The sequence below is a fragment of the Engystomops pustulosus genome, chromosome 1, assembly GCF_040894005.1.
Source record: "Engystomops pustulosus chromosome 1, aEngPut4.maternal, whole genome shotgun sequence".
Taxonomy (NCBI): domain Eukaryota; kingdom Metazoa; phylum Chordata; class Amphibia; order Anura; family Leptodactylidae; genus Engystomops; species Engystomops pustulosus.
Genome location: NC_092411.1, coordinates 106,959,900 through 106,986,929, shown reverse-complemented (window position 1 = coordinate 106,986,929; position 27,030 = coordinate 106,959,900). Strand labels below are relative to the sequence as shown.

The 27,030-nt window shown below is 39.3% G+C and overlaps 1 protein-coding gene across 2 annotated transcripts in view; it reads left to right on the top strand.

The window, feature by feature from the left end:
• The window catches only part of LRRC2 (leucine rich repeat containing 2), a 457,557-nt gene extending 430,990 nt beyond the window's left edge, over positions 1–26,567 (top strand). For both annotated transcript variants that reach the window (XM_072150807.1, XM_072150808.1), the window contains one exon: positions 25,670–26,567. In XM_072150807.1, the coding sequence (XP_072006908.1) occupies positions 25,670–26,382 (713 nt within the window). In that variant the 3' untranslated portion in view covers positions 26,383–26,567. The remainder of the gene's footprint in view (positions 1–25,669) is intronic.
• Positions 26,568–27,030: the final 463 nt, after the last annotated feature.

Sequence of the window (27,030 nt, the reverse complement as noted above, 5' to 3'; positions counted from 1 at the left end):
AGGAACACTACTGCCATACAGTGAGGAGCACTTCCCCCATACAGTGAGGAACACTACCGCCATACAGTGAGAAACAGCACCGACATGTTCCTTTCTGCTTCCCAGAGTTCTCTGCCCCATGTAACACGTTGTGCTCAGAGTCATTTTCCCCCCTTATAAAGGGGGAAAAAAAACGTTATTCGTTCCCACGAATGACCGTAAACTTCAGATTTGTGACAAATTGAAGTTTTCCAGAAATTCTAAACAAATTCCGATTCATTAGAATCAAATTGCCCATCTCTAATGCACACACACACTGTAGAACTACCACTGTAGCAGCCCACTAGTCCCCATGGTCTGGTTCACTAGACATGGCCCAGTAGACAGTTATTGCAAAAAAAGGGCTAACCCTTTGTCGGGGAATTGTGCCATAGTGCAGCCATCCTAATACCCAGCCATCTTCTATGGATTGTCAGGTACTGGATTCTACTCAGCTCCCCCCAGCATCCCTGGTCATGGTGGGTACCGGGGTAAGATTAACCCCTTCCCGACTTGCGCTGTACTATTATGGAGCGAGCCAGGTCCCGGTGCATGGAGAGGGCTCACAGGCCGTGCCCATAGCCAGTAATTCTTTGCTGCATATTGCAGCAAAGTCTTACTGGTAATACCCGTGAACGGTTCTAGCACTGATCGCGGGTGTTTTTCCGCCTATTACCGCCGGCAACATTGCTGGCGTTTTCAAAAAGATGACGGTGCATAGGGATTTGGAATTGTTTTCCCACTTCCCAGTACACGGCATGGAATATTAAATACTGTCACCATGAAGTGCAATTTGTTATGCAAATAATAAGCAATCACAGAGCTCTTTATGTGGAAAAATAAAAAAGTTATAGATTTTTTAAGGTGGTGAGTGAAAAATGGAAGTGAAAAAACTAAAAAGGGCCAGGTCGTTAAGGTGGTTATTTTTCACTGATTTGGCAAGCTATTTTTCTGGCTAACACTAAGCCCTGGCCTTAGTAATGGTTCTGCTGAATGGAAGACACACATTATAAAGAAAATATTTACCTTGTTTAAGAAAAACACAATTTTTATAAAAATAAATTATACATTAAAATGAAACACACACTTGTAAACTATTCTATTAAAATTATTTAATTCCTGGTCATCAAATCATTCACCCAAAGCCAAATTTGTCTCTCACTTTATTGTAGATTATGGAGTTTGTCTTTACTGGAAGACTAAACTTTGGTTCAAGTAAATCTGATGCTTGTTCCAAATCATAACATAAGCTCCTTAGAAAATATTGTCCAGAATGTAAATATTAATTACTATGGTTCCGGAGGATAAGAAGAAATTGTACCACTATAACTGACTATAAAAGTCAAAATCATTTTTAATAGATTCCTCGCAAAGGGATATCCGAGGCCACTTATACAAAAGGCATATATCAAAAACCTGTATACCAAACAAAAAGAATGCTTGCTCCCAAAAAAAATAAAAAAAACATACCCTTCAAAATTCAACACCCATACAGTCTAATTTCATTACAACATTTGATAAAGGCAATAATGGCATCAGATGTGTTCTACAAAAAAACTGGAAAATTTTGAAAAATGATCCCTATCTGGAAAAACTTTTACAGAACGAACCAGCCATAACATTCAGAAAAGCAAGAACTATAAAGAGCATTATTGCACCCAGTAAATTAAGAACTATAAAGAAATCACAAAGTATCTAAGAAAAAACAGTAATAAAGGGCGTTTACAAATGCCAACATAAGAAATGCTTATGTTGCTCAGTAATTACAGATAAGAAAACTTCCTTCCACTCTAACATCACCAAAGAAGAATTGCGTATCACATATAGAATAACCTGTGAATCAAACTTTGTAGTATACCTAATCAACTGCAGCTGTGGATTACAATATGTGGGACGAACAACACAATCCTTACGAACAAGATTAAATAGCCACAGATGCAAGACAAAATCTGGATTTCTGCTACAAAGTCTTTCCACACATTTAACAATAGTACACAACAAAGACTTCAGCTGCATCACAATAACCCCCATCGAACTTATTCCAGAAGACACACCGGATCGAATAACCACCCTGAATAAAAAAGAATCATACTGGATCTTCAGATTACATACTCTAGCCCCTGAAGGGTTGAACGAAGCGATTGAAACTTTTGAATATTAATTTTATACTGGATAGTTATCTCCGCGAGCTAAGTGATATCGATCTACCTCAATCAATCTGTCAAATCTAAGATGACGAACCAATATGGAACAGCTATATATTGAATAAGCTCTGCTTTAAAATCTCTCGAAAATCTTCTCTACCGTTCATCCGATCCATCTGACATCTCCGGTGACCAAGCAGAAAAAAAACGGAACCCCATTTTGTCCATTGCCGGCTTCCGTAGTTACCAACATCCAGGGAAACAGACGCTAACCTCAAACATCACATTACATCCGCTCCCAAACAGCTAACTATACACTCATAAACAAACAAACATTCAGTATTTTTATACATTTCTTACCTTATATTGTACTTCCCATTTTGAAAATATGAAATTATACTATTTAGTTATTTTACTAACACAGAGATGACACTATGAATGATAAACAAACAGGTCTCCCTATGTTCACATCAGTACGTATTTCCTTCACCCAAAGGGCATTGAATGTGTTTTATATGTTTTATTCCATTTTGTTATTTTGAACCTGATGAAGGCGCTTGTCCAGTGCCGAAAGGCATAGTTCCTCTATACAATAATAAAAAGGATATGATTTTAACGGAGATGCGCTACTACTGTGGATTTCTCTGACTTGCAAAAGTGATCTACCTCCTGCCGCGGGATAAACCCTTGGACACTTATTCCTCGTGGCTGCCTTCCTCCACAAGCTGCGCTCCGCTGATGCCATACTACACGCTTGATCACAAGATAGCGTAAAGGTGAGCACCCTATCTCTACCTGCTACCAAACGATTTGTAAATACTACACTTGAGTCATGGCGCCCTGTGTCTCCCTATCCTTGTATTGTGAACAAATATTGTCCATGCCAGATCCTCTACTATGGTAAAGTAATGATAAATATATCACAACAAAAGAAATTAAAAGATATAATTTAATGCTGTCAATACATTTCCCAAAATTGTTCTGCCTGGATCTATTTGTATGTGCAGGTCAGAATTTTCTACAATACTTCTACTGCAAATATTTTCAGATTAAAACCATAAAATGTATTTTACCAATCCTACTAGGATCTTCTTCTGACATTGCTTCCATTACCATCCCAAAGTCCTACTAAACAAAACTAATAAACCTATATTCAGCGAAGGCAAGTGCAGAATAAACATGTGCATATTTGTAGAATCAGAAGTAGTTTGCATATTTCCTTTAGTAAATATATAAACACATTATCCTTCAGGGTTTACTCTCCATTTTCTGAAGCATTGTGCGGTTTTATACAAGTGAAAAAATGTCACTATGATTTAAGTTACCGTGCAAGCTGAAAATAAATTTTAGCACATGCATCTCCTGTGTTCCTTTGTGACATCCCAAATGTGTTGGGCACACAGCCATCACAGAACACAACTCTCCCTGGAAGCACATCCTTTCAGTCTGGCTGCTTTCTGTTAATGAAATGTGAGTCGAGAGCTACCTCTGGAGCTTTCCAAATGCTCCTGAATGACAGCACAACTCCACGCTAATTACATCACAATAACACGGCTAAGCATTTGGTGAATATTAAATGTATCTTACGTCCAGCAATGGAAGTTGATCTAAGGCACCGAAGGGAGATAAAGTACCCCTCTACCGTTATATCTTGACACATCTTTAGCATTGCGCTCTTTATGCAGGATATTAATATTTCGACTGGATTTGAAAATGCACATTATGGCTAAACAAAGAAATGGCTGGGGTAAAATGTTTAATTGCTTGCGCTCCAGATCTATATTTAATCAAAAGTGTTGTTCTGTTCATGCATCATACAAACGGTTAGGGTGGGTTGTGGTTTCTTATGGGAGAGAGGATGGGAATCAGGAATTCATGATAAAGAATGGTAGATGTCATTTAAACATCCATCAGTGCCTCACGGAACATCAGGGAGCCTCGTATTTCAATGTATGCACTCCTCCCATAATGCTAGCAGTCCTGCAGGGGGGCGTGATTGCTAGCTCTACGGGGGAGTGCATAAATTATAATACAAGGCTCCCTCATGCTCCCTGAGGCACTGATGGGTGTTTAATTTATGCACTCCCACAATAGTGCAAGCAGTCCTGCTGGGTCCCCTGCTCTATGCGCTTAGGGGGGCGGGACTGCTAGCACTACAGGGAGAGTGCTAAATGTCTGATGGTAAATGTCCTTTAAGTTACTACTTGTAGTTGGAAAATTGATGCCCTCAATCAAAGCTTAATTTTCTGCAGAATTATCTGTTGGTTATATAAAAGTGTACTCCTTACCACCACAGGGATAGTTTTTCAAAAATACTAGTTCTCTATACTATTATAATCATGCCTAATACATAGAACTATTATTCTCTAAAGTTCACCATCAAATTGTTCACTTAGTTTCCCAAAAGTACTGCCTGATTTCTTCACTTTTCTTCAGCCCTCTATGGCTTAGGACTTATGCACATGTCCGTGTGTGAAATACTCTTGTGATCAGATGACACACGATGCCTGCACCATGACTGTGCACATTACAGCTGCAGCTTGCAACCAGTAGCATAACTTGAGGGGGTGCAGAGGTTACGGTTGCACACGGGCCCAAGAGGTTAAGGGGGCCCTTATGGTGTCACTTTCCCATATGAGAAGACTATTGCTATAAACCACACATCATAGTCGAGGGGCCTGGCACAGACTTTGCACTGGGGCCCATCAACTTCTAGTTACGCCACTGCTTGCAGCTCCCAAATATGATTGCATGCAAGAGGCCTAACATTGTACAAGTCTACACCCTTGCCCTAAGGGTATTTGATGTGGATTTAGCTTCAGTTTTTAAAAATCAAAATCAGTGGAACCTACATATTTGGTTATTTGGTTCTGAATGGTAATAGATGCAATAAAATCTAACGTATACACTCGCCGGCCACTTTATTAGGTACACCATGCTAGTAACGGGTTGGACCCCCTTTTGCCTTCAGAACTGCCTCAATTCTTCGTGGCATAGATTCAACAAGGTACTGGAAGCATTCCTCAGAGATTTTGGTCCATATTGACATGATGGAATCACACAGTTGCCGCAGATTTGTCGGGTGCACATCCATGATGCGAATCTCCCGTTCCACCACATCCCAAAGATGCTCTATTGGATTGAGATCTGGTGACTATGGAGGCCATTCGAGTACAGTGAACTCATTGTCATGTTCAAGAAACCAGTCAGAGATGATTCCAGCTTTATGACATGGCACATTATCCTGCTGAAAGTAGCCATCAGATGTTGGGTACATTGTGGTCATAAAAGGATGGACATGGTCAGCAACAATACTCTGGTAGGCTGTGGTGTTGCAACGATGCTCAATTGGTACCAAGGGGCCCAAAGAGTGCCAAGAAAATATTCCCCACACCATGACACCACCACCACCAGCCTGAACCGTTGATAGGATGGATCCATGCTTTCATGTTGTTGACGCCAAATTCTGACCCTACCATCCGAATGTCCGAGCAGAAATCGAGACTCCTAAGACCAGGCAACGTTTTTCCAATCTTCTACAGTCCAATTTCGATGAGCTTGTGCAAATTGTAGCCTCAGTTTCCTGTTCTTAGCTGAATGGAGTGGCACCCGGTGTGTGGTCTTCTGCTGCTGTAGCCCATCTGCCTCAAAGTTCGACGTACTGTGCGTTCAGAGATGCTCTTCTGCCTACCTTGGTTGTAACAGGTGGCGATATGAGTCCCTGTTGCCTTTCTATCAGCTCGAACCAGTCTGCCCATTCTCCTCTGACCTCTGGCATCAACAAGGCATTTCCGCCCACAGAACTGCCGCTCACTGGATGTTTTTTCTTTTTCGGACCATTCTCTGTAAACCCTAGAGATGGTTGTGCGTGAAAATCCCAGTAGATCAGCAGTTTCTGAAATACTCAGACCAGCCCTTCTGGCACCAACAACCATGCCACGTTCAAAGGGAATCAAATCACCTTTCTTCCCCATACTGATGCTCGGTTTGAACTGCAGGAGATTGTCTTGACCATGTCTACATGCCTAAATGCACTGAGTTGCCGCCATGTGATTGGCTGATTAGAAATTAAGTGTTAATGAGCAGTTGGACAGGTGTACCTTATAAAGTGGACGGTGAGTGTATATACAGTATTATTCATCTTACCTTACAATGAGCCTATATTAAACTTGGTATAAAGATAAATGATCTGAAATACAAGATGTAATGTCTCAGACATATTGTAAGCATACATATTTTTACCTTGGTAGTCCTCAAAACTATTGCAAGGGTCTACAATATTTGTGTGAGGGATGCTGCCACATCAACCTTTTTATAGTGGTGGAAATACATGGTAGTACTACTTCATTTGAATAAGCTGCAGTACTAAACATTACATCTATGTACTAAGAATAGGGTAGATTTGTAGATTGAATGCAATATTTCTATGAACTTCCAATGTTGCCAAGGATAATTCAGCTGTTTGTTTAATAGTATTGGATATTGAGAAGTTTTATACACATGTGAATTACAAATTGACCCACCTTAATAAATTTATGATTTTTTTTCACTAAGATCTATGTTGTAACTATTAGTTAAGGTTATTATATATCTTACCAGTCTTTACACGAACCTAAACATTACACCATGATCACTAAATGTGATTCACAGAAATAGTCACAGCTGTTGCCTAATGTTTTCTCTTTTGTCTACATGAAATATTATGTGCTGCTAATATTGTGTGATCTCAGCATGCCGCAGGTAAAATACTTACTACTTAGCTTTTACTTTGAAAATAATAAATCGCTAACACTTTTCTTCACAATGGGAGTATGTAACATGTGCGGGGATGGCAAGTTGTCTTAACATCTGTAGCCAACATCTAGAATGCAAGATCTGCATAAGTGTTAATGAGTGCAAAGTCTTCCCTTATATATATATATATATATACATATATATCCTTCTTTTATATATGCGGTGCACAAAGCCTCTATTTAAGAGAAAATACTGTAGCAAAAATTATAGAAATGCTACCAAGTCACCTATCATCTCAAATAGTAAAAGCTTTTCATTCCCCTTAATCACATTATTGTTTAAATATAAATAAGTATAAGCTGAACCCCCTTATTCTACCACCAAAAACTGGGAAAACCTATTGACTCGAGTATAAGCCGTGGGTAGGAAATGCATTGGTCACAGGTCCCAGTAGTAAATAGCCAGCCAGCTCCCAGTAATATACAGCCAGCCTGCCCCCATGTAGTTTACAGCCAGCCTCCCCCTTGTAGTATACAGCCAGCCCCAAGAAGTATACAGCCAGCCCCCATGTAGTATACAGCCATCTCCCAGTAATATACAGCCAGCCTGCCCCCAATAGTATACAGCCAGCCTTCCCCCTGTAGTATACAGCCAGCCTGCCCCCTGTAGCATACAGCCAGACTTTCCCCAGTAGTATACAGCCAGCCTGCATCCTGTAGTATACAGCCAGCCTGCCCCCTGTAGTATACAGCCAGGCCCCAGTTGTTTACAGCTAGCCAGCCCCATGTAGTACACAGCCAGCCCCCAGTAGTATATAGCCAGCCCCCAGTAGTATACAGCCAGCCTGCCCCCCATGTTTACAGCTAGCCAGCCCCCATGTAGTACACAGCCAGCCCCCAGTAGTATATAGCCAGCCCCCAGTAGTATACAGCCAGCCTGCCCCCCATGTACTATACAGCCAGCCTGCCCCCTGTAGTATACAGCCAGCCTGGTCCCTATACCCAGGACTATACAGCCAGCTCCCTATAAGGAAAACCTATTGTTCTTCCTAGCTACAAGGAAGAATTTTTAATACAACGATTAACAAGAAGATAGTAATACCAAAAAAACTATGTGTGTAGTCAGAAATAGTTAAATCCAAAATGTTTATTGGTAAAGCAAAAGTACTGGTTAAAAAACTTGGCCCCAACACAGGGGGACACAAGGCAAAAAAGGTTGAATTCCAGACAAACAAATCAGGTAGATAAACAGCATGAATAGATAATAAGGCTACAATAGCCGTAACCATATATGCACAGTATGAAATGGGAAGCATAAAGAGGTAGCAACATAAATTACAAGCAAATAACAGTGATGTGGTAATCAAAAAGTGGCTTACCCATGTTTAAACCTGATCGCAGCCTGGAAGACAACCGCCCCGACGCGCGTTTCGGCTGGTTCACAGCCTTCGTCTGGGGGTGGAGTCTCCAGGGCAGCGAGCCACATTAAAAATCTTATTGCAGCCAATGAAAATCCAAGTTGGTTGGCACGTGATCCGATCATAATGGTTGTCACGTGACTAGGTCAAAGGATTAAACGCGCCATAATCGTTATAGTGTCGCGTGATTGTGTCGCACCTCGCATGCGCATATGACCAGGCGTCTGGTCGTACCGGGATAGTGATCAGCTTGTGGCGCAAATGTGTCGCGAGCCAGCTCCCTATAGTATAGAGCCTGCCCCCTGTAGTATACAGCAAGCTCCCTATAGTATAGAGCCCACCCAGCCCCCAGTAGTATACAGCCAGTCCACCCAGGACTTTAAAAAAATAAACTTACATACTCACCCTTCGGCGGCCCCGATGCTCAACATGGCTCCTCTTCTGTCTTACCCGTGGCTCCTCTTCTTTCTTTGATCTTCAGTAAGAGCTTGTAGGTCGCAGACGCGCCCTCCCGGGTGTTAAGAAGAACGAAGGAAGAACATGAGCTGTGGGGAAGACAGAAGAGGAGTCGCGCTGACATCGGGGAGCTGCACTGAGCGGCAGGGCCGCTGGAGGGTGAGTAAGTTTATTTTTTAAATTGACTCATGTATAAGCCGAAGTGATGTTTTTCCACAACAGTTTTTGTGCTGAAAAATTCAGCTTAAAAAAGAGTATATACGTATACGAGTATATAGTATATTGTCATGTCCCAAAATGTCAGATCAAAATATATAGACAATTATACCCAGAGATGAACTCTATAATAGAAAATACAGCCTAAATTTCCACTTTGACCTTTTTGTCTCCATTAAAAGTTTGAATAAAAAGTGATAAAAAGCTTGTACAGAATTTCAAATGGTATAAATGAAAATGGCATCCCATACCCCAAACAATGACACGTTATAATGCAAGGATTTCAACGTTTTTTAAAGGTATTAAAAGATAAATAAACTGTCAGGATCTGAGGTGTCCTCTGGACCACTGCAGGTGATGGTGTAAGCCGACACTTGGCAGCGGAGTCTAAGTGGCACCTGGTATTCACGTAGTACCACCAGGTTTCTCCACTGTGGTGGTGGCCAAGGCGTGCTACAAAGTCGTGAGGCAGAATCGTGGTCAAAGATAGGTAGGAGGTCAGTACCGGCAGCACGTAGTCAAAGTCAGGAATGGAACCGGGGTCACAACGGGAAATCAGAAGACAGGCACTAGGCAATGAAACAAGCTTTCTCTGAGGCATACAGCACAAAGATCCGGTAGGCAATGCTGGGAGAGGCCGGTTTATATCCATATCCAAGTATGGCCAGCACCAATCAGCGGTGCGCTGGCCCTTAAATCTTTGGGTGCTGCCGCGCGTGTACCCCTGGAGATTTTTTTCCATGGCCCAGAATATCAAATAAAGAATTAGATTTAAGGTAGTCAGCTCACCTATACATACATATGAAGCAGGTTTAATCCATTAGACTCCTAAGCATGGACAACCTTGGCTTCAGGCATATACAATCAAAGAATAGAAAAGTTCCAGCTGTCAAAATCCAGTTAAAATCTATCAATTTATTCTTGTTTTTCCATAAAAACACAGCCATGACTAAGGAATTGTTTCCAGAACGCAAAGGCTGAATTAGTGTTGGTTTGCTCCATTTTTCAGTGTTTCTAACGTGCTGTGTAAATGAAACTGATTTAAAGTACCTGTGTCATTCACGTGTAAAAATAGACCAATCACTGGGACAAAATTTTTTTTTCACACAGAAACAAATCTAATTACATTTGAATAGTTTAAAAAATTAATTAACTTGTCCCCAACTGGCCACTGATGATTTATATTTGGAGATATAACTTTTTTTATTTTTTCATCAAATGGCTTATTCTTTGCAGGATGCAATTTAGTTTTGTTACCAGCTACCATTTACATGCCTTTCTTCATCTTTTTAAATGTAATGTTTTGTAAAGTTCTAAAGTTTTTTGGCGAATCACTGGCCAGAGGGGAGCTCTACTCACATGCAGAATCTAATGGACCTCTGAGATCTTCTCTTAGCACCAAGAGACACAGCGCCTGCATGGGCAGTGCAGTTGCATTCACAGACGGCATGGATGCATAGGGGGTGGTTCTGCAGTGGCTACTCATGGAGTAGCCTTAGCTCCAGAGCTCACAGAGGCTACTCCAAGCCCGAGTAGTCTATGGAGGTAATTAGAATAAAAATGTAATAAAGTTAGGGTACATTTTTGAAAATAAAAATCGTAAAGGGATATTTGGTGAATCTGCTATCAGGATCTACAAAATAGATATCTGATGGTAGATTTTATTTAAAATGACAATGTAAAGTTTTGTTGCTGCACATAGATTGTGCAGTTACAGGAGGCAAGAGCCAGCTGTCACCGATAGAGTGAAGGGAGGGATTATTTCTGTCCCTAGCTTCCTAATCACTGTATATACCTCATTTAATGAGCACTGTGTATCAAGTACACCAAGCAGCCATTCCTGCTTCTGGATCAGTGATTAAGTGATCCCTTGGTGCTAGTTGACTAGCTGACCCAGATCTGCTTTAAAGTATCCCTCAGGGGGCTGTATTCCCTGTAACTGGGGTTAAAATGTCAATCCCAGTTACAGAGAAAATAGGCAATAAAAAGTAATAATAATGTAATGTTGAAATGTCCCCAATGACCTTTTATAACCTAAATGGGTTAAAACCTTGTATAATTAAGATCTATTTCATAAAGTATTTTATTGCTACTTTACTCTATTAAACAAAATTTAACACCACATATTATTCCACTGTAAGAAAACAATTTTAAAAAATGGTATAAAAATAAAGCCCTACAAACTAAAAAGAATGAGAAAAAAATTATTATTTTTTTTTAAAGCAAAAAACAAAAACACATTATTGCTTTTAAAGCGTCATTTAGCTCTAGCACAGCTAGAGAGAGCCTTTGACAACAATACCATGCTTCTAGCTTTTTTCCTTTGCAAAGATATAGGGCTAATAGATATATGAGGCTTTCAACAGGACTTCCTGGTTGTGACATCAGCTAAGGGCAGTGAGGCCAGAGCACTGAGGGCAGGACAGAACAGCCATTGAGGACAGAGAATCTGCATTTCTAATTGTAAATAGATCTAGTGCAGATCTATTTATCACCCCTTTCCTGTGCAAAGAGACTTCCCTGTATATATCCTGTGCCATGTGTGCAAGATCTGACAGCTATGAATTAGAATTGATGGAGAATCCGAGCTCTGTCTTTATTTGTGCAATCAAGCCTCCACACATACACAATTCTGCTGCATTCAAACTTTCAAACATAACCAGCTCTGCTATGTACCATTCATGGGGCTAGTAAAAAGAGATTTCCTCCTTGTAATTGAATGATCAGGCACATGCTTGTGACATCACAGGTCCTAGAGTTTTTTACATGCTGCCCGTAATAATAAAAAATAATTTTCTCCTACACCCCGTAGCTACAGACCGTCTCCTAGTGCCCACCCCCTGCTTATCTGGATAGTACAGATACAGATTCCTGTGACAATGTGCTCTATATTATTTATTATTGTATTTGATTGAGTATATGCTGAGTTTTTCAGCTGAATTTTTGTGCAGCACTCGGCTTATACTCAGGTATATACAAAAATAAACTCTGTACTCACCTTTCCGACACACCCTGCTTCCCCCGCTGGTCCTCTTCTTAATCCCTGCCCTCTGGCAGCGCCAGGTCTGTTTTGTAGCAGTAAATGCAATGTATTCATACTGAACTACATACAAGAGTCTGCCGCCCAACTTAGGTGTTTTATAATGTGATTTTTCATTGTATCACAAGGGTTTAGTGTATTTGGCATACCAAAATGGGAATGGGATGAAAAAATGAGCAGCAGAAATGATACTCAGCATTCAGAAAGAGATTTAGAAATTGGAAGACATGATTTTTGTTGTTATAAATGTGTGCCAAAAAAAAGAAACAAAAAAGCTGTGTTCAAATTGAGAGACAAAAAAGGGTGTCGGAAAACTGATGTTTGTGCTGACACAAGTGCAAAGGCATTAATACATTTCCCTTATGTTTTTCTGTTCTTCCTTGTTAACCTATTGATCCCACCTTGCTGCCTATTAAAAACATAATCAGTTGACCAAAAACCCATTAGGAAAAAAAGGAAGAAAAATGTTGTTCCATAAAGAGCTTTACTCATTAATAAAATAATAATACAATGTGGTATTTCCAGAATTGTAATGAAATTATCAGGTTTTTCATAACACATGGTGGTATATTTATAACACAATAGGGGGAATATATATAGACTGGTGTTTTGTAGTTATGGATTGCATTGTAGGAACACATCTCAATGCAGCTGCCTCCAACGTTTATTATATTTACCATATATACTGGTGTATAAGCCGAGTTTTTCAGCACAAAAAATGTGCTGAAAAAAGTCCCCTCGGCTTATACACGAGTCCGTTAAAAGAAAAAATTACCCACTTAAAAAAAATAAACTTATATACTCACCCTCCGATGTCAGCACGGCTCCCCGATGTCAGCGCGGCTTACCGATGTCCGCGGCCATGTTTTCTTCTAGCAGGCGCATACTATGACGCAGCCGCTGCTGACGTCTTAGTATGCGCGGTCACGAAGAAAACATGGCCGCGTCCATGACAGAAGCAAGAAGAAAGATGAGGAACCGCGGAGAAGAAAGAAGACGGAACATGCTGATATCGGGGACATTGGGGAGCCGCGCTGACATTGGGGAGCCGCGCTGACATTGGAGGGTGAGTATATAAGTTTATTTTTTTAAGGGCTGTGGGGGCAGGCTGTATACTACTAGGGGCTTGCTGTATACTACTAGGGGCTGGCTGTATACTACTAGGGGCTTGCTGTATACTACTAGGGGCTGCTGTATACTACTAGGGGCTTGCTGTATACTACTAGGGGCTGCTGTATACTACTAGGGGCTTGCTGTATACTACTAGGGGCTTGCTGTATACTAATAGGGGCTGCTGTATACTACTAGGGGCTTGCTGTATACTACTAGGGGCTGCTGTATACTACTAGGGGCTTGCTGTATACTACTAGGGTCTTGCTGTATACTACTAGGGTCTGCTGTATACTACATGGGGGCTGGCAGGCTGTATACTACTAGGGGCTGCTGTATACTACATGGGGGCTGGCAGGCTGTATACTACTGGGGGCTGCTGTATACTACATGGGGGCTGGCAGGCTGTATACTACTAGGGGCTGCTGTATACTACTGGGGGCTGGCAGGCTGTATACTACTGGGGCTGGCAGGCTTTATACTACTGGGGGCTAGCAGGATGTATACTACTAGGGGCTGCTGTATACTACATGGGGGTTGGCAGGCTGTATACTACTAGGGGCTGCTGTATACTACATGGGGGCTAGCAGGCTGTATACTACTGAAGGCTGCTGTATACTACATGGGGGCTGGCAGGCTGTATACTACTAGGGCTGCTGTATACTACTCGGGGCTGGCAGGCTGTATACTTCTGGGGACTGGCAGGTTGTATACTACTGGGAGCTGGCAGGCTGTATACTACTAGTTTTTCTCAGTTTTTGGTGGTAAAATTAGGGGTCTCGGCTTAAACTCGAGTATATACGGTAATTACAATGCACCAAAATTGTGGGGTTTATATTCTATAAAATTTTTTGTCATTTTTTGGCTTTGTGACAAAAAGCACATGTACAAAAAAAAAAGAAATATTGACAGTGCCCCAGATTTTGATGCATTTTCATACAACAGAAGTTGCATTCCTGCAACAAACAGGCCCTTTAGCCAATAGAATGTAACCTTTATTTATGACTTTTATTTAAAAGATATACTGATATATTAAAAACTAACATGAGGTGAAATAAAAAAAACACACGGTGAGAGTAGTTGTATCTTGTTATCACATATTAATTTCTTACTATGCAAGCCTCCAACATAAAGATCTTGGATTAATAATTCAACATCCTAATGTATCTTTAACATGGGTAAGGAAATCTAAAGATTTGTATGTGATTGTAATGAGTATCTTATTAGATAATTATATAATAGAGTAATTATTGGGGGTCTGGTGATGATGTCACTCTTTTTACTCTAATTCAGTAAGTAGTAAGGTATTAAGAAATTGATTGAATCCTATACCTTGTATTGATGGACACACAAAGGTTTCTCTTCACCCTATTAATGTTAATGTTGCAGGATACAGCGGTTGCTGCAGATAGACCCTGAAAAACTACAATACTTTATTACACCACTTTATTTAAAATCTAAACACACTAAGGCTATATTCACACTGCCGTTGCCCGCCCGTACCGTACCGTAGCGGGCAACGGCAGTGTACGGGGAGAGGAGGAGGAGGTGAGCGCAGCTCACCCCCGCCCCTCTCCATAGCAACCTATGGCGCACGGCGCCGTATTACGGGAAAAGATAGGACAGGTCCTATCTTTTTCCCGGGTACGGAACGGTACGGTGCCGCACGTGTGCGGCACCGTACCGCTCCCGTAGGGTGCCGTGCGCCCATTGCTGCCTATGGGGGACGTATATCGGCCGTATATACGTCGGCCGTATATACGTCCCCCATACGTTAGTGTGAATGTAGCCTAAGACTTGTCTCTGCACCATGACCTGGCTCTTATCTTGTCTCATATTTCTTTTGTTATTTGTCATTGAGTTACGTGTTTTCACTTTAGTGGACGAAGGGAACGACACTGAGACAGGGTGGACACAGTTAGTAGGCAGGGACAGTTTGGGGGGCTCAGTTTAAGGTCTCACTGTCCTTGACTCTATTTGGCCAATACAATAGTCTTAATTATTTGGCAAACAGACTTATTTTTTTGTACTACTGGGAAAAGGATTTACAATTGTTTTAAAGCTTTAATAAATATGGTACAAGACAATTTAGACAATATTTAGGCAAAAATTACTCCAAAGTTCTGGCGCAGATTAATTTCCCCAATTGTCCTCCTTCAAAGTGTAAAATACAAAAACCAATCATAGAGCACTATAATATCAGTACTTACAGTGTTGGCCACAAACTGTCAAAGGGGTATTCCCATCATGGAATTTACATTTAATTAAATTCATTGTCATATGTAAACATTTCTTCAATTGGATTTTAATTAAAAAAAATTGTTTCTTTGTGCAATCTCTCCAGCAGAGGTGGCCGTATCCGAGGAAGCTATCTCGTTTCTAAGGGACAACATGACTAGATTTATGAGAAATTATCTTGACCCAGGAACAATTTTTTTTTTAATAACATGTAATTGAAGAAATGTTTATACATGGCAGATTAATGAATACCCCTTTAAAGCAATAAAGAGAAATATCATTTTTTTTGTTTTTGTTAATAAGTCCAAATATACACTAGAGCAAGCCTAAAACTCATGGGTGCTTCTGCTCTCCTCCTTGATTAATGTTGCTTAATGTGAATGTCAACTGTGACTGATATCTTCGGGCGCTGCCTGTGTCATGAAAGTTTGTATGCAATTCCTTAATGGCCCTCTTTTGTGATTTTTAATTATTTGTTAAAGAAAACAAGTCAAAACAAATTCCACCATTGTCATTGTCAAGGCTTTAACTCGCTCCAGACCACCCATTGACTTTAGAAGTAAGGTGGTGTTGGTTCAGAGTCTACAACAAAGTCTTCTGATTCTACCTTCTCCTTTTATCCCTACATAGCTATTTTCCAATAAAGTAGTAAAAAAATTGCACACTATGAAAAATATTGTCGTAGTCACCTGTTTATCTAAAAATATAAATAATATATATCAAAACAGCCATTACTGAAATGAATTTCTTATGGTCATTTTGATTTGGAAATTTAAAAAAGAGTTCATAAGAGTATGGAAATCTAATCCCAAATAGAAAAAGTTAGCATTTGTTAACTTTTAACTAGATGTATTTGTCCTGAAAAAGTGTAGAAAGCTGTAGGAAATCTCCCATCAGGTTTTCACCATTAAATCTAATTATTGTATAAAAATCCATAGCTCAGTGCTGACTCCTTGCCAGGTACGGGGCATGTTTCCTCTTCATCCAGCTGTATGATTAGCTGAAGAGAATTCCTGAGGGGACAGACGTTGGCTGTGTTTGACAAGAATTCCTGTGGAATGGGGAAATAGGGAGTTGATTTCTCTTCAGCGTGTAACACACAACCACAGCAAATATCACACTCATTGGGGGTCATTTACTAAGGGCCCTATTTGTGTTTTCCCAACGTATTAACCGAATATTTCCGATTTGCGCCGATTTTCCCTGAATTGCCCCGGGATTTTGGCGCACGTGATCGGATTGTGGCGCATCGGCGCCGGCATGCAAGCGGCGGAAATCGGGAGGCGTGGCCGAATGAAAACCGGACGGATTTGGAAAAAACGCTGCATTAAAAAAAAAAATGTGTATATGAAAATTGCACTTACTTTCACTCAGCCCAGTTCAGTGTATTCCAGTGCGTTCCAATGCTCTTCAGCGCAGCAGTGCCACCTGGTGGACGTCGGAGGAACTACCTTAATAAATCCCGGCCGGTCCCGAATCCAGCGCAGAGAACGCGTCGCTGGATCGCGAATGGACCGGGTAAGTAAATCTGCCCCATTCTCTCTCCTGCAGGAATTCTCTTATATCTAATAAAGTGGTATCATATGAAGACTTCATACCTATCATTAGGTTTAATGATGAAAGCTCATGACAAGTTCCCTTTGAGTTGCTTACTTCTTTATAGTTTTTCTGTTTTTCACAAAATAAAAAAATCTGGATTCTACAATAGTTTTGTAATTAACCATTAACCACATGTTTAGTAAAGTTGCTATTGTGTCACAATCAAAACTTGTCTTTATGATTGTTGACTTATGTACTACAATACAAAATTTCCAAGTGAGCAGTTCTTTCAAGAATAAAATATCCATGATAGAAATAAAAATTTTATGTGTCAGTAAATACAATTCAAATATATTTTCAGTATTAAAATCAATACAATAATAATGAAAAAGAGACGAACTATTAATAAACAGTAAAAGGTATTATGGTTGTATGATCTCTTATTGAACAATGGAAATGATTTATGCATTTCAGTTTTCACACATCGCAATATTTATTTGTGCTTATGTATATGATATTAATCCAGTCAAACGGCTTTAGACCTTCTTACCTTCTAACCTGATGAACACTGATTATTCATTAAAATGGATTGGGACTTATGCCCCTAGAAAATTAATGCTAGTGCATTTTTCCATTAATATATGTAAAGCATGACAAATGATTTATAACTAAGCACTGGATATCTTTGTCGAACATTTATAGCATTTTGTTGCCAATCCAGCCCCACAGGAATAAAACAATTATATACAACCTTGAAAAAATTATATCTGATTACATTCTTGAATTATTTAAAGTTTTAATATTTGTATCCTTCATTTGTTATTGTAGTCCAACTTTGAAATAAAACAAGGAATTAAATAAGTTATTGAGCTGAGGTATTTCTTCCAAAGCAGTGATCTTTCCCACTCCAGTTTCATGCAATCTTTGATTACTTGAGGAAGGGGTCATACAGGAAGACACCAAATGTTATAATGAATGCATTGTAGGCCCTATAGCTTATGCATTAAATATTAAATATTTCAAGTTCTGTTTGTGATAATCAAATATAACCATCACTAGTGATGAGTGGACTCATTGAGGTTCTGGCCAATCTGATGCTGGCATCCATTGCGGGTGTTAACTGTTTAAATGCTGTTGGCAAAGCTGCAGGTAGAATTTAAATGGCCAACAGTGTGCATGTGCCACATTTTCCTGAGGGATTTACTGGTGGCGTTTAACAAGTTAACAAACATAATTGGTGCCAGCACCAATTGCAGGTTTTAAATGGTGGTGGAATGAGCTGAACCCCAGTTTGAACACCGGACTTCTGATTAAAAAAGAAATAATTCCTCTTGGAGCTGCTTACTGAAATAAGCAGCTCCCTAGCCCTGCCCCAGTAATAGCAGTGTTAAATCACTTGCTTTATCAGAACTTACCAATTAAGCTAGCAAACACTGCACTACATAGCCCTCAGAATTCCAGACCAAGCTTACAGCAGTCCAGTATATTCATGAGGGGGCTGTCCAAGGAGGTCCCGACTGCAGCTTGAAGCCCGGCAGTCACTGCCGGCATATGGTGTGGGAGAGGAGGTCCTGGAGCGAAGCTAAGGAGAGGGGAGCGCCTCAGACCACCCCCTCATGTATACACCGGACCTCTTTAAACTTGGTCCAGCACTCGGAGGGCCTTATAGTGCAGTTTTTGCTAGCTTTATCGGTATGCTCTGATAAAGCAAGTGATTTAGTAAGCTAGGGTTTACTAAAGTGGGCTTACTAAAGTGAGCAGCTCCTAGAGGTATTATTCTCTTTAGTCTCCAAAACATGCACATCTATCTAGCCATGGAAGGAAAGTCCAAAGCAGCACAGCTAAAGTAGGGTGCAAGTCCTTAAACACTTGGCTTGGGTATACAATATAGTCTAAAGAAGGCAACAGCACCCCAATGTGTGAAAAAACAGGGTGTCTTTATTCCATCGTGCAACGTTTTGGTGAACAAATCACCTTTTCTAGGCATAATGTGAACAGCAAGCAAACACTTATTTAAGAGGACCTTTCACCTCCTTACACATGTGGTGATACATGTGGCATACCATTCAGTAGGGGCTGCTCCCACGGTTGTGGTGATATCAGTCCCGGTATCTGACCATTATAATCTGTGTTCTGTCAAAGAGCAGGAGCTGGGACTGGGGTTGAATGTGTGTGTTATACTTATCTTATCTCATACTGTCCAATAAGCTACTATGAACAGTAGCAGTTTTTTTTTGCTCCATTCAGGGGTGTTAACCCCTTAAGGGTGTTCCTGCTATGGATTGTTCTGTCTTCATATACGTCACAGCTGTGTATACTCTGACATACAGCATAAACCTTCCTGTCTTCCAATAAGCCAGACTGTTGTGGTTATGTAGTCAAACTTTATTTCTCCAACAGGTTGACAACTGAACAGTGACGATTTGGATATTCAGATGTCTGTTTAATGGTAAAACTGAAACAAGCACATATAGGTAATCAGAATAAAGTACAGATCTATAATCCTGCAAGAACAGTAGGAATACATTTACATGTATATAACATAATGTATGCTAGCCAGTCTACTTACAAAGCATTACAGTTCATTAACAGTAACTGAGTTCATAGACTATAACATTATTTTACACCTCTTACCAGCTATGCTGTTCACAAGGAATGAAAAGGAGAAAATATATGGCGGGTAGAATGACTAAGATGGAGAGTGTCTGATCTCCCCAAAGTACAGTCTCAAAATGGTGGAAGCTCCCACAATGCATTTCACCTACTACCAATAAGATTGCATTAAGTCATAGGTCACATGACAATGACATAAGCATTAGACAATTACATGGTTTACAACTAATAACAATAACAGCTGACAGCCACTAGGTGGCGTACTAACCAAAAATTAAACATTATAATGATCATAATGTGGTCAACAATGCTTTCCACTTTATGCCCTCATTGAAGGGCAGAACAATGGATCGGATCCCCCGTGCCGCTTACCGGGGGATCCGATCCTCTTCTGGGCAGTCCCAAAGTCTGTCCAATGCTCCGGGGCTGCCCGATCTCCTTGGCAGCCAGACCCCTTCCGGGTATGACTGTAAACTGTCTGCACATGTGTCTGCATGCTCAGACAGTTTACATTGCTCTACAATGAGAAAGTATTGTAGAGCAGTGTATTCGAGTTGTACCTGTTATCAGAACGTATGTATACGTAAACAAAAGTTAAAAACACTAAAGTTAACACATTAGAATAAATAAATAATAAATACATAAAAATATAAGCCCCTAAAATGTCACTTTCCCATAAAAACACTTAATAATGTATAAAAACAAAAAAAACACAAAAAAATTCCCACATATTTGGTATTACCGCGTCCGTAACAATCTGTATAATAAAACAGAATTGTTATAATTTTTAATTAATACCTTTAAAAAGATGCTCTTAAAAGTGATTTAAAAAATGTTACAACTCATTACAAAATGTTACTATGAACCACTCTTCTTGCAAAAAATAAACTCCTAACCAGATTTGTCAGCCGAAAAATAAAAAGTTCTGCATATGAAAAGATGGTGATGCTAAAATTAACAAAATTTTCTCCAATTTAGTTTTTATTCAGTAAAATTGTATAAAATACACAAAACCCCCACATATTTGGTATCAATACATCCATAACAATCTGCATAATAAAACAGAATTGTTATTGGACCTGCAAAATGAACCCCGTAAAAAACAACCTCAAAAACGCTCAGAAAAAAAAAAATCATTTTTAATTAATACCCTTTAAGAAATGCGCTAAAAAGTGATTTAAATTAAGAACACCAAATAGAGCAATCCTTCTTGCAAAAATAAGCCTTTAACCAGATTTGTAAGCTGAAAAATAAAAAAGTTATGCATATGAAAGTCGATGATGCTAAAATTAACATTTTTGCCAAATTACTTTTTATTTAAATAATATACTATTTTTACGGTATGGTAAACGGCCAAAATAAAACCACCACAAAAATCTGTTCCTAAAAATTGATGATTTTCATTTCCTCCACCAATAAAGAGATAATAAAATCTTACTAATAGATGCCCCAAAATTATGTACCAGAAAAGTGCATCTCATGTGGCAAAAAAGTAAGCTCCACAATAAAAAAAACAAAAACATTTATAGCCTGTACAATGTGACATAGCAAATTCTTCCCTTCTATGCCCGTCCATGTGCCCATACAGCAGGTTACCACCACATATAGGGTATTGGTGAACTCGGGAGAAATCGGGTATCAAACTTTGTGGAGCCTTTTTTCATTTAATCCAAATGATAATTACAAATGTTTAATTTTCCACCCAAAATGTGTGTATTGTCAAAAAATATTACAATTTGTAGATCACACCTCCATTTTGTTTTAACCCCTATAAAACACCTAGAGGGTTAACAAACCTTTTAAAATGTGGTTTTTCATACGTTGAGGTGTGTAGTTTCCATAATGGGATCATTAACAATTTTAGCTATTATTTAGGCCTCTCACAGTCAATTAAAAGTTTAGCAGGTCCATCAAAATATTAGTTTTGGTGATTTTCCCAAAAATAGGAAAAATGGTACCAAAATTCTTAGCCTCATAACATTCTAGTAAAATTTGTGGAATCTTAAAAACCATGCCAACATAAAGCAGACATTTGGGAAATGTAAATTATGAATTTATTTGGGTGCTATGACTATCTGCTTCAAAAGTAGAGAATTTAGAACTTTGAAAATAAAGAATCTTTCCGAATTTTTCCCAAATTTCGTTTTTTTTTCATAACTAAACACAAAAGATATCATCCCCTTTTAAACTAATTTGAAGTACAATGTGTCACGAGAAAACAATCTCAAAATCCCCTGGATATATTATATCATTCCAAAGCTATAAGCACTTATAGTGAGTGGCACAGGGCAGATTTGAAAAAGGCCCTGTGTCACTATAAGCCTTAAGGCCAAAAGGGGCTGAGTCCCGAAGGGGTTAATAATGTATTTATTTTGGTTAGGTTTATTTGCATGACAGGTTCTCTTTAAGACATTTTGGAAGTGATAGGACAGATATCCAAAGAAATTTTAGTCCTTGTCATCCACTGTACAGTATGTAGCATATTTGGATATATATATATGAGATAGACAGTGATCCCAAGTGTGGCCACATGGATAGACAATTCTACACCAGGTCCTGTCTTGCGTAGACCCCTAGTTACAAACAGACCTCTGGATATTGGTAATTTATTGTACTTTAGTCCTAGGCTACAATGATCAGCTATAACAGTTATCAAATGTGTCTGTAATGAAGATTTATTGTTAATATTGATTCTTATGACAACCCAACATTTTTAAAATCCAATTGTCACAGAGACCAAAAAAGTTCTGTCTGGGATTACAATGATAAAATATACAGTTCCAACTTACATACAAATTCAACTTAAGAACAAACCTACAGACCCTATCTTGTATGTAACCTGGGGACCGTCTGTAGTTTACTTGATTTTATACTACTAAAGAAGAAATAAAGAATTCATTTTAAATTAATTTGGATTGCACCAGTCTGTGATAGCATGTGCTTAATATGTTTACCAAAATTAATTAACACATTTCAGATATTCCAATCCAGTCTTTTATTTTATGGTAAATGCCTATTCCTAAATGTTGCTGACTACATTAGCTGCCAATTATTCCCTTACTGTAGAAATGAAATAGGTTATAGGGGAGATTATTTCTCAAAGCCCTATATTTAATGAATAATGATTCCAAAATTGCTCCACGGAACATGGCTATCTACCAAATTAGGTATGCTAATTAACTATTCATCATTCATTCATTGGCACAACTTAGTGTTCAGTTTTCAGGAGCTGTCTATATGTTTGACAGTTTACAGCAGATTGAAGAACCAACCCATATTTAAAAGAAACTGCATGAAAATGAGGTACATTATTATTTCTTTACTACAATTGACATATAATATAATGACGCTCAATAAAGATTGAAAATGTCCATCGTAGCTTCAGATGCAGTACAGAAATCATGTCAGGTCAAATCATCATGAGATTAGATTGCTCAGCAGCTAAGTCATTAAAGAAACACAACATGTGCACTAGATGTTAGAGTGTGAAAGTTACATGACATGGAAATATAACAATAAAATAAAAAAAAAAAAACTGGAACAATGCTCCCAGGAAACAAAGGGGGACATTTATCTTTATTATATAGGAATCTCACCATATCATAAGTTTCATACGTGTTGCTTTTGCACTGCAATTTTATGGTGCACGGAGGGAAGAAGAGGGAGGGACCGCACAGGAAACAATAAAAGTTCACCGCATTGCTAACGGTCCATATATCCATATAAGATAAGTATGCAAAAAAGTATCCTCCAGCAAATTTTCTAAAGTATAAATTTCCTTTATTAGAACATTAAAAATTAGGGACATCCCTATTTTGGAAAATGAGTAGGCGGACCTACGCTTTTGAAGCAACTCTTTTTATGGATGTACATGATGTTTATTATGCTCTAATAAAAGAAGTTTCTACTTTTTTAACATTTCTCTGACTTCTGAAGGATACTTTTGTGACAAAATTGTGAATATCTATCCTTCCAAATCTGGAATTTAAAGTTATATCAAGTGCAACACTTGAAATTATTGCTAATCTAAACAAGTGGAAAAGTCACAAATTTTTGTGACAGTATACATATATATGCAAATATATATGCAATATGCAAATATCCAATAAAAAGTCACAAATATAATACAAAAAGAGAAAAGTATAATATAAAGTCTTCCAAGCTGGCCTATCTAGGAATCCATTCATAATGTGTTTCAGCCCTTCAAAATATACAGATAATGCAACGGAATATAAAACTTCTTAACATTCAGGATTAAATATCCCTACATGGCACCATTAGAGAAGGGATGGGGAGAATTGATAGGGAATTAATAGATCATAAAAACATTCAGTCATAACCATATTGTGAAATAATACTTATTCATAAGCTTATTCATGTATTATTTAACCATGATGAAGCTTAGGTCCCTTCATCAGGCATGGTATAACAGGCTTTTTGAAGTGACACATTTTATACACAATGAACAGAGAAGTGAAGCCAAAAAATTTTGTACTTCTCTGTTCGTTGTGTATAAAATCTGTGTCACTACAGAAAGCCTGTTATACCATGCCTGATGAAGGGACCTAAGATGCCCTGAAAGCTTGCTTATAATATCTAATACTTGAGTTAGCCATTAAAAGGTATCATAGTGTCAAGAAGGTGACATTATTTTACCTATCAAAAGCAACAGGAATTTCTTCAACTGGCTAAAATGGTCCAAAATTTTATTTTTTCTTACCCTAGAGCAGTGATGGGCAACCTTTTGAGCTTGGTGTGTCAAAATTCGCCAGCCAGCATAACTCGGGTGGTGTGTCACCTTGACAAAAAAATACATAATTTTGTGATATTTATAGTTTAAATAATAAATTTGTATACTATTTAATTTCTAGGGTACTTTAACTGTAGGTTGTCTGATTGATTCTACCATATACTGGCATTCTACAGTATGGCAGTATATGGGGATTTTCCCAATCATCTATTACTATGTGCAAATCACACATTGTAATAGATCGGTTACAATCAGACAGGTATGTAAATGCTTCACAGGTTATAGCGAGGGAACAGGTGCCACTGTCTGCATCTCCCTTATGCCTTCTTGGCATGGAGAAGGTGTGAGGAGCAAAATAATCGCAATGTCTGGCGATTTGCAAGGCGTTGCAATTATTTCAGGACTTGTACGTCACAAAACAGACACACAAGCCCTGATGACTGTCTTCTATCATACAGTGCACTGACCTTACTTACTATATGATGAGAGTTGTTGTCCTCCCTTGCCCCTGCTGTGGAGATGGTCAGTGTAGAGGAGGCAGCTGCTGGGACATCACACAAGGCAGCAGCGATGTGACCTCTGACTGTGTTGCCATCCGCCCCCCACCACAACTATCAGGAGCTGCAGAGGACTCTCCCGGGTGTAAGGGCGGGTCACCTCTCCTGCTGTGCCCCATGCTGATACCTGTTCTGACTGGAGACACTAGCCACAGCTCGCACATGGGGAGAGGTCGGCCCGTGGGAGGAGGAGGAGGGGGGAGTGCTGGAAGCTCAGTGCAATCTCTCAGCCTCCCGGCTACTGCACCTGGTCATGTAGGATGAAACTTAACTCTCAGGCAGCCGCGTGTCAGTGAAAATGGCTATGCGTGTCAGCACTGACACGCGTGTCATAGGTTAGCCATCACTGCCCTAGAGTAACATGTAGACCATACCTGGAAAAACTACTATACTGGGAGGTTGGTTGTTTTGTTGGCTAACTAAAGTTCTGTAGCTGTTGTAATTTCAACTTTATTGAGGAATTTTTAAGCTTACATTTTGAAAAAGTATTAGAATTTTTTTCCCCCTATTTTTTTTAGCTATTTTTGGTCAGGTTATAACATGATGTAGTCCTGAAATAAATATTTTATTAGTGTCCATACTTATGTACTCATATTTGCTCACAGTATATTAGTTAACATCTTTTCATTCAATCATTTTTTTAACAGATTAATAATGAATAAAAACAATAAAAACATTTTATGTGCCTGACTGTTATTAGGTATTTTTCTGGTACTGTTCTGTACTGTTCTGGCTCCCTTCCTCTTCACATTGTACACAGCAGACTTCAGGTACAATCATGTAGCTGCTACCTCCAGAAGTTCTCTGATGACTCTGCAATAGTAGGCCTCATTACAGGTGAGAACGACAGGGAGTACAAAGAACTGATCCGGAAATTTGTGGACTGGTGCCAGCGAAACCACCTTAGGATTAATGCTGGGAAGACCAAGGAGATGGTGATGGACTTTCGTAAGCACAGTCCTCCTTCTCAACCGGTGGTTATCCATGGGACAGACATTGAGGCAGTGAAGTCCTATAAGTACTTGGGTGTCCTCCTCAACAATAAACTGGAGTGGGCAGAGAACATAAACGCACTTCACAGGAGGGGTCAGAGCCGGCTACACCTGCTGAGGAGGCTGAGGGCATTCGGAGTGCGGGGGGCTCTTCTTAAGACCTTCTTCAACTCTGTAGTGGCACCAGCCATCTTCTTTGGCATAGTCTGTTGGGGAAGCAGCATCTCAGCTCGGGAGAGGAGCAGACTGGACAAACTGATTAGGAAAGCCAGCTCTGTCCTGGGGGGTCCTCTTGACACAGTGCAGGTGGTAGCTGAGAGGAGGACACTGTGTAAGTTGAAGTCTATTCTGGAGAATAGCTCCCATCCCTTGCATGAGACTGTGGTGGCATTGGGGAGCATATTCAGTGACCGACTGCTTCACCCCAAGTGTGAGAGGGAGCGTTATCGTAAGTCATTCCTCCCCGCTGCCATCAGGCTGTTCAACAAACAAGGCCCAAACAGAAGTAACCTGCTCCCCCCACCTAACCAGTCCCTGCAGGTCCCATCCACAGACTAAACATCAAACTGCCGATCATTGCTTGTCTCTTTTTTGTCTTTTTATCCCCCTTTTCTTTTTGTTCATTTATCCCTAATATTATTGTTGTCATAGTTTGTACTTCACTCTCTGTACCCTCTCTGCTGCTGTAACACTGTGAATTTCCCCACTGTGGGACTAATAAAGGATTATCTTATCTTATCTTATCTTATTTTAATCAGTACCTTTACACTATGATGGAAAGATTATACAGTAAACATGATTAAATTCACTGTAAGGTAAATGTACAAAATCAGCATTTAGCTTTCATCTTTCTATTTCTATTACTCATTAGGGTAAGTATTGTTATAGTTTGTGAAAGTATTCAAAAATAGAAAAGAATACAGCAACCTCTTAGTTAAGAGGTCACATCAGACATATCAATATAAATTGGGAATCCTAAGGGCTTCCAGATCATTTCATTTCAATTTCACTTGGAAAGAAAGCAACTGCAATGTAAATTAGTTCTTTCAAAAATCTGCTTGATTTTTAGATGTTTCCCAAAAAATCATTAACTTTAAATTAGGTTTCATATTTCCAGGCTTGTATAGAGATAATTAGTGTCTGGATGTATTAACAAGCTACAGAGAAATGATGGTTGATGGAGTAAATGTGAATGGAATTTTTGGT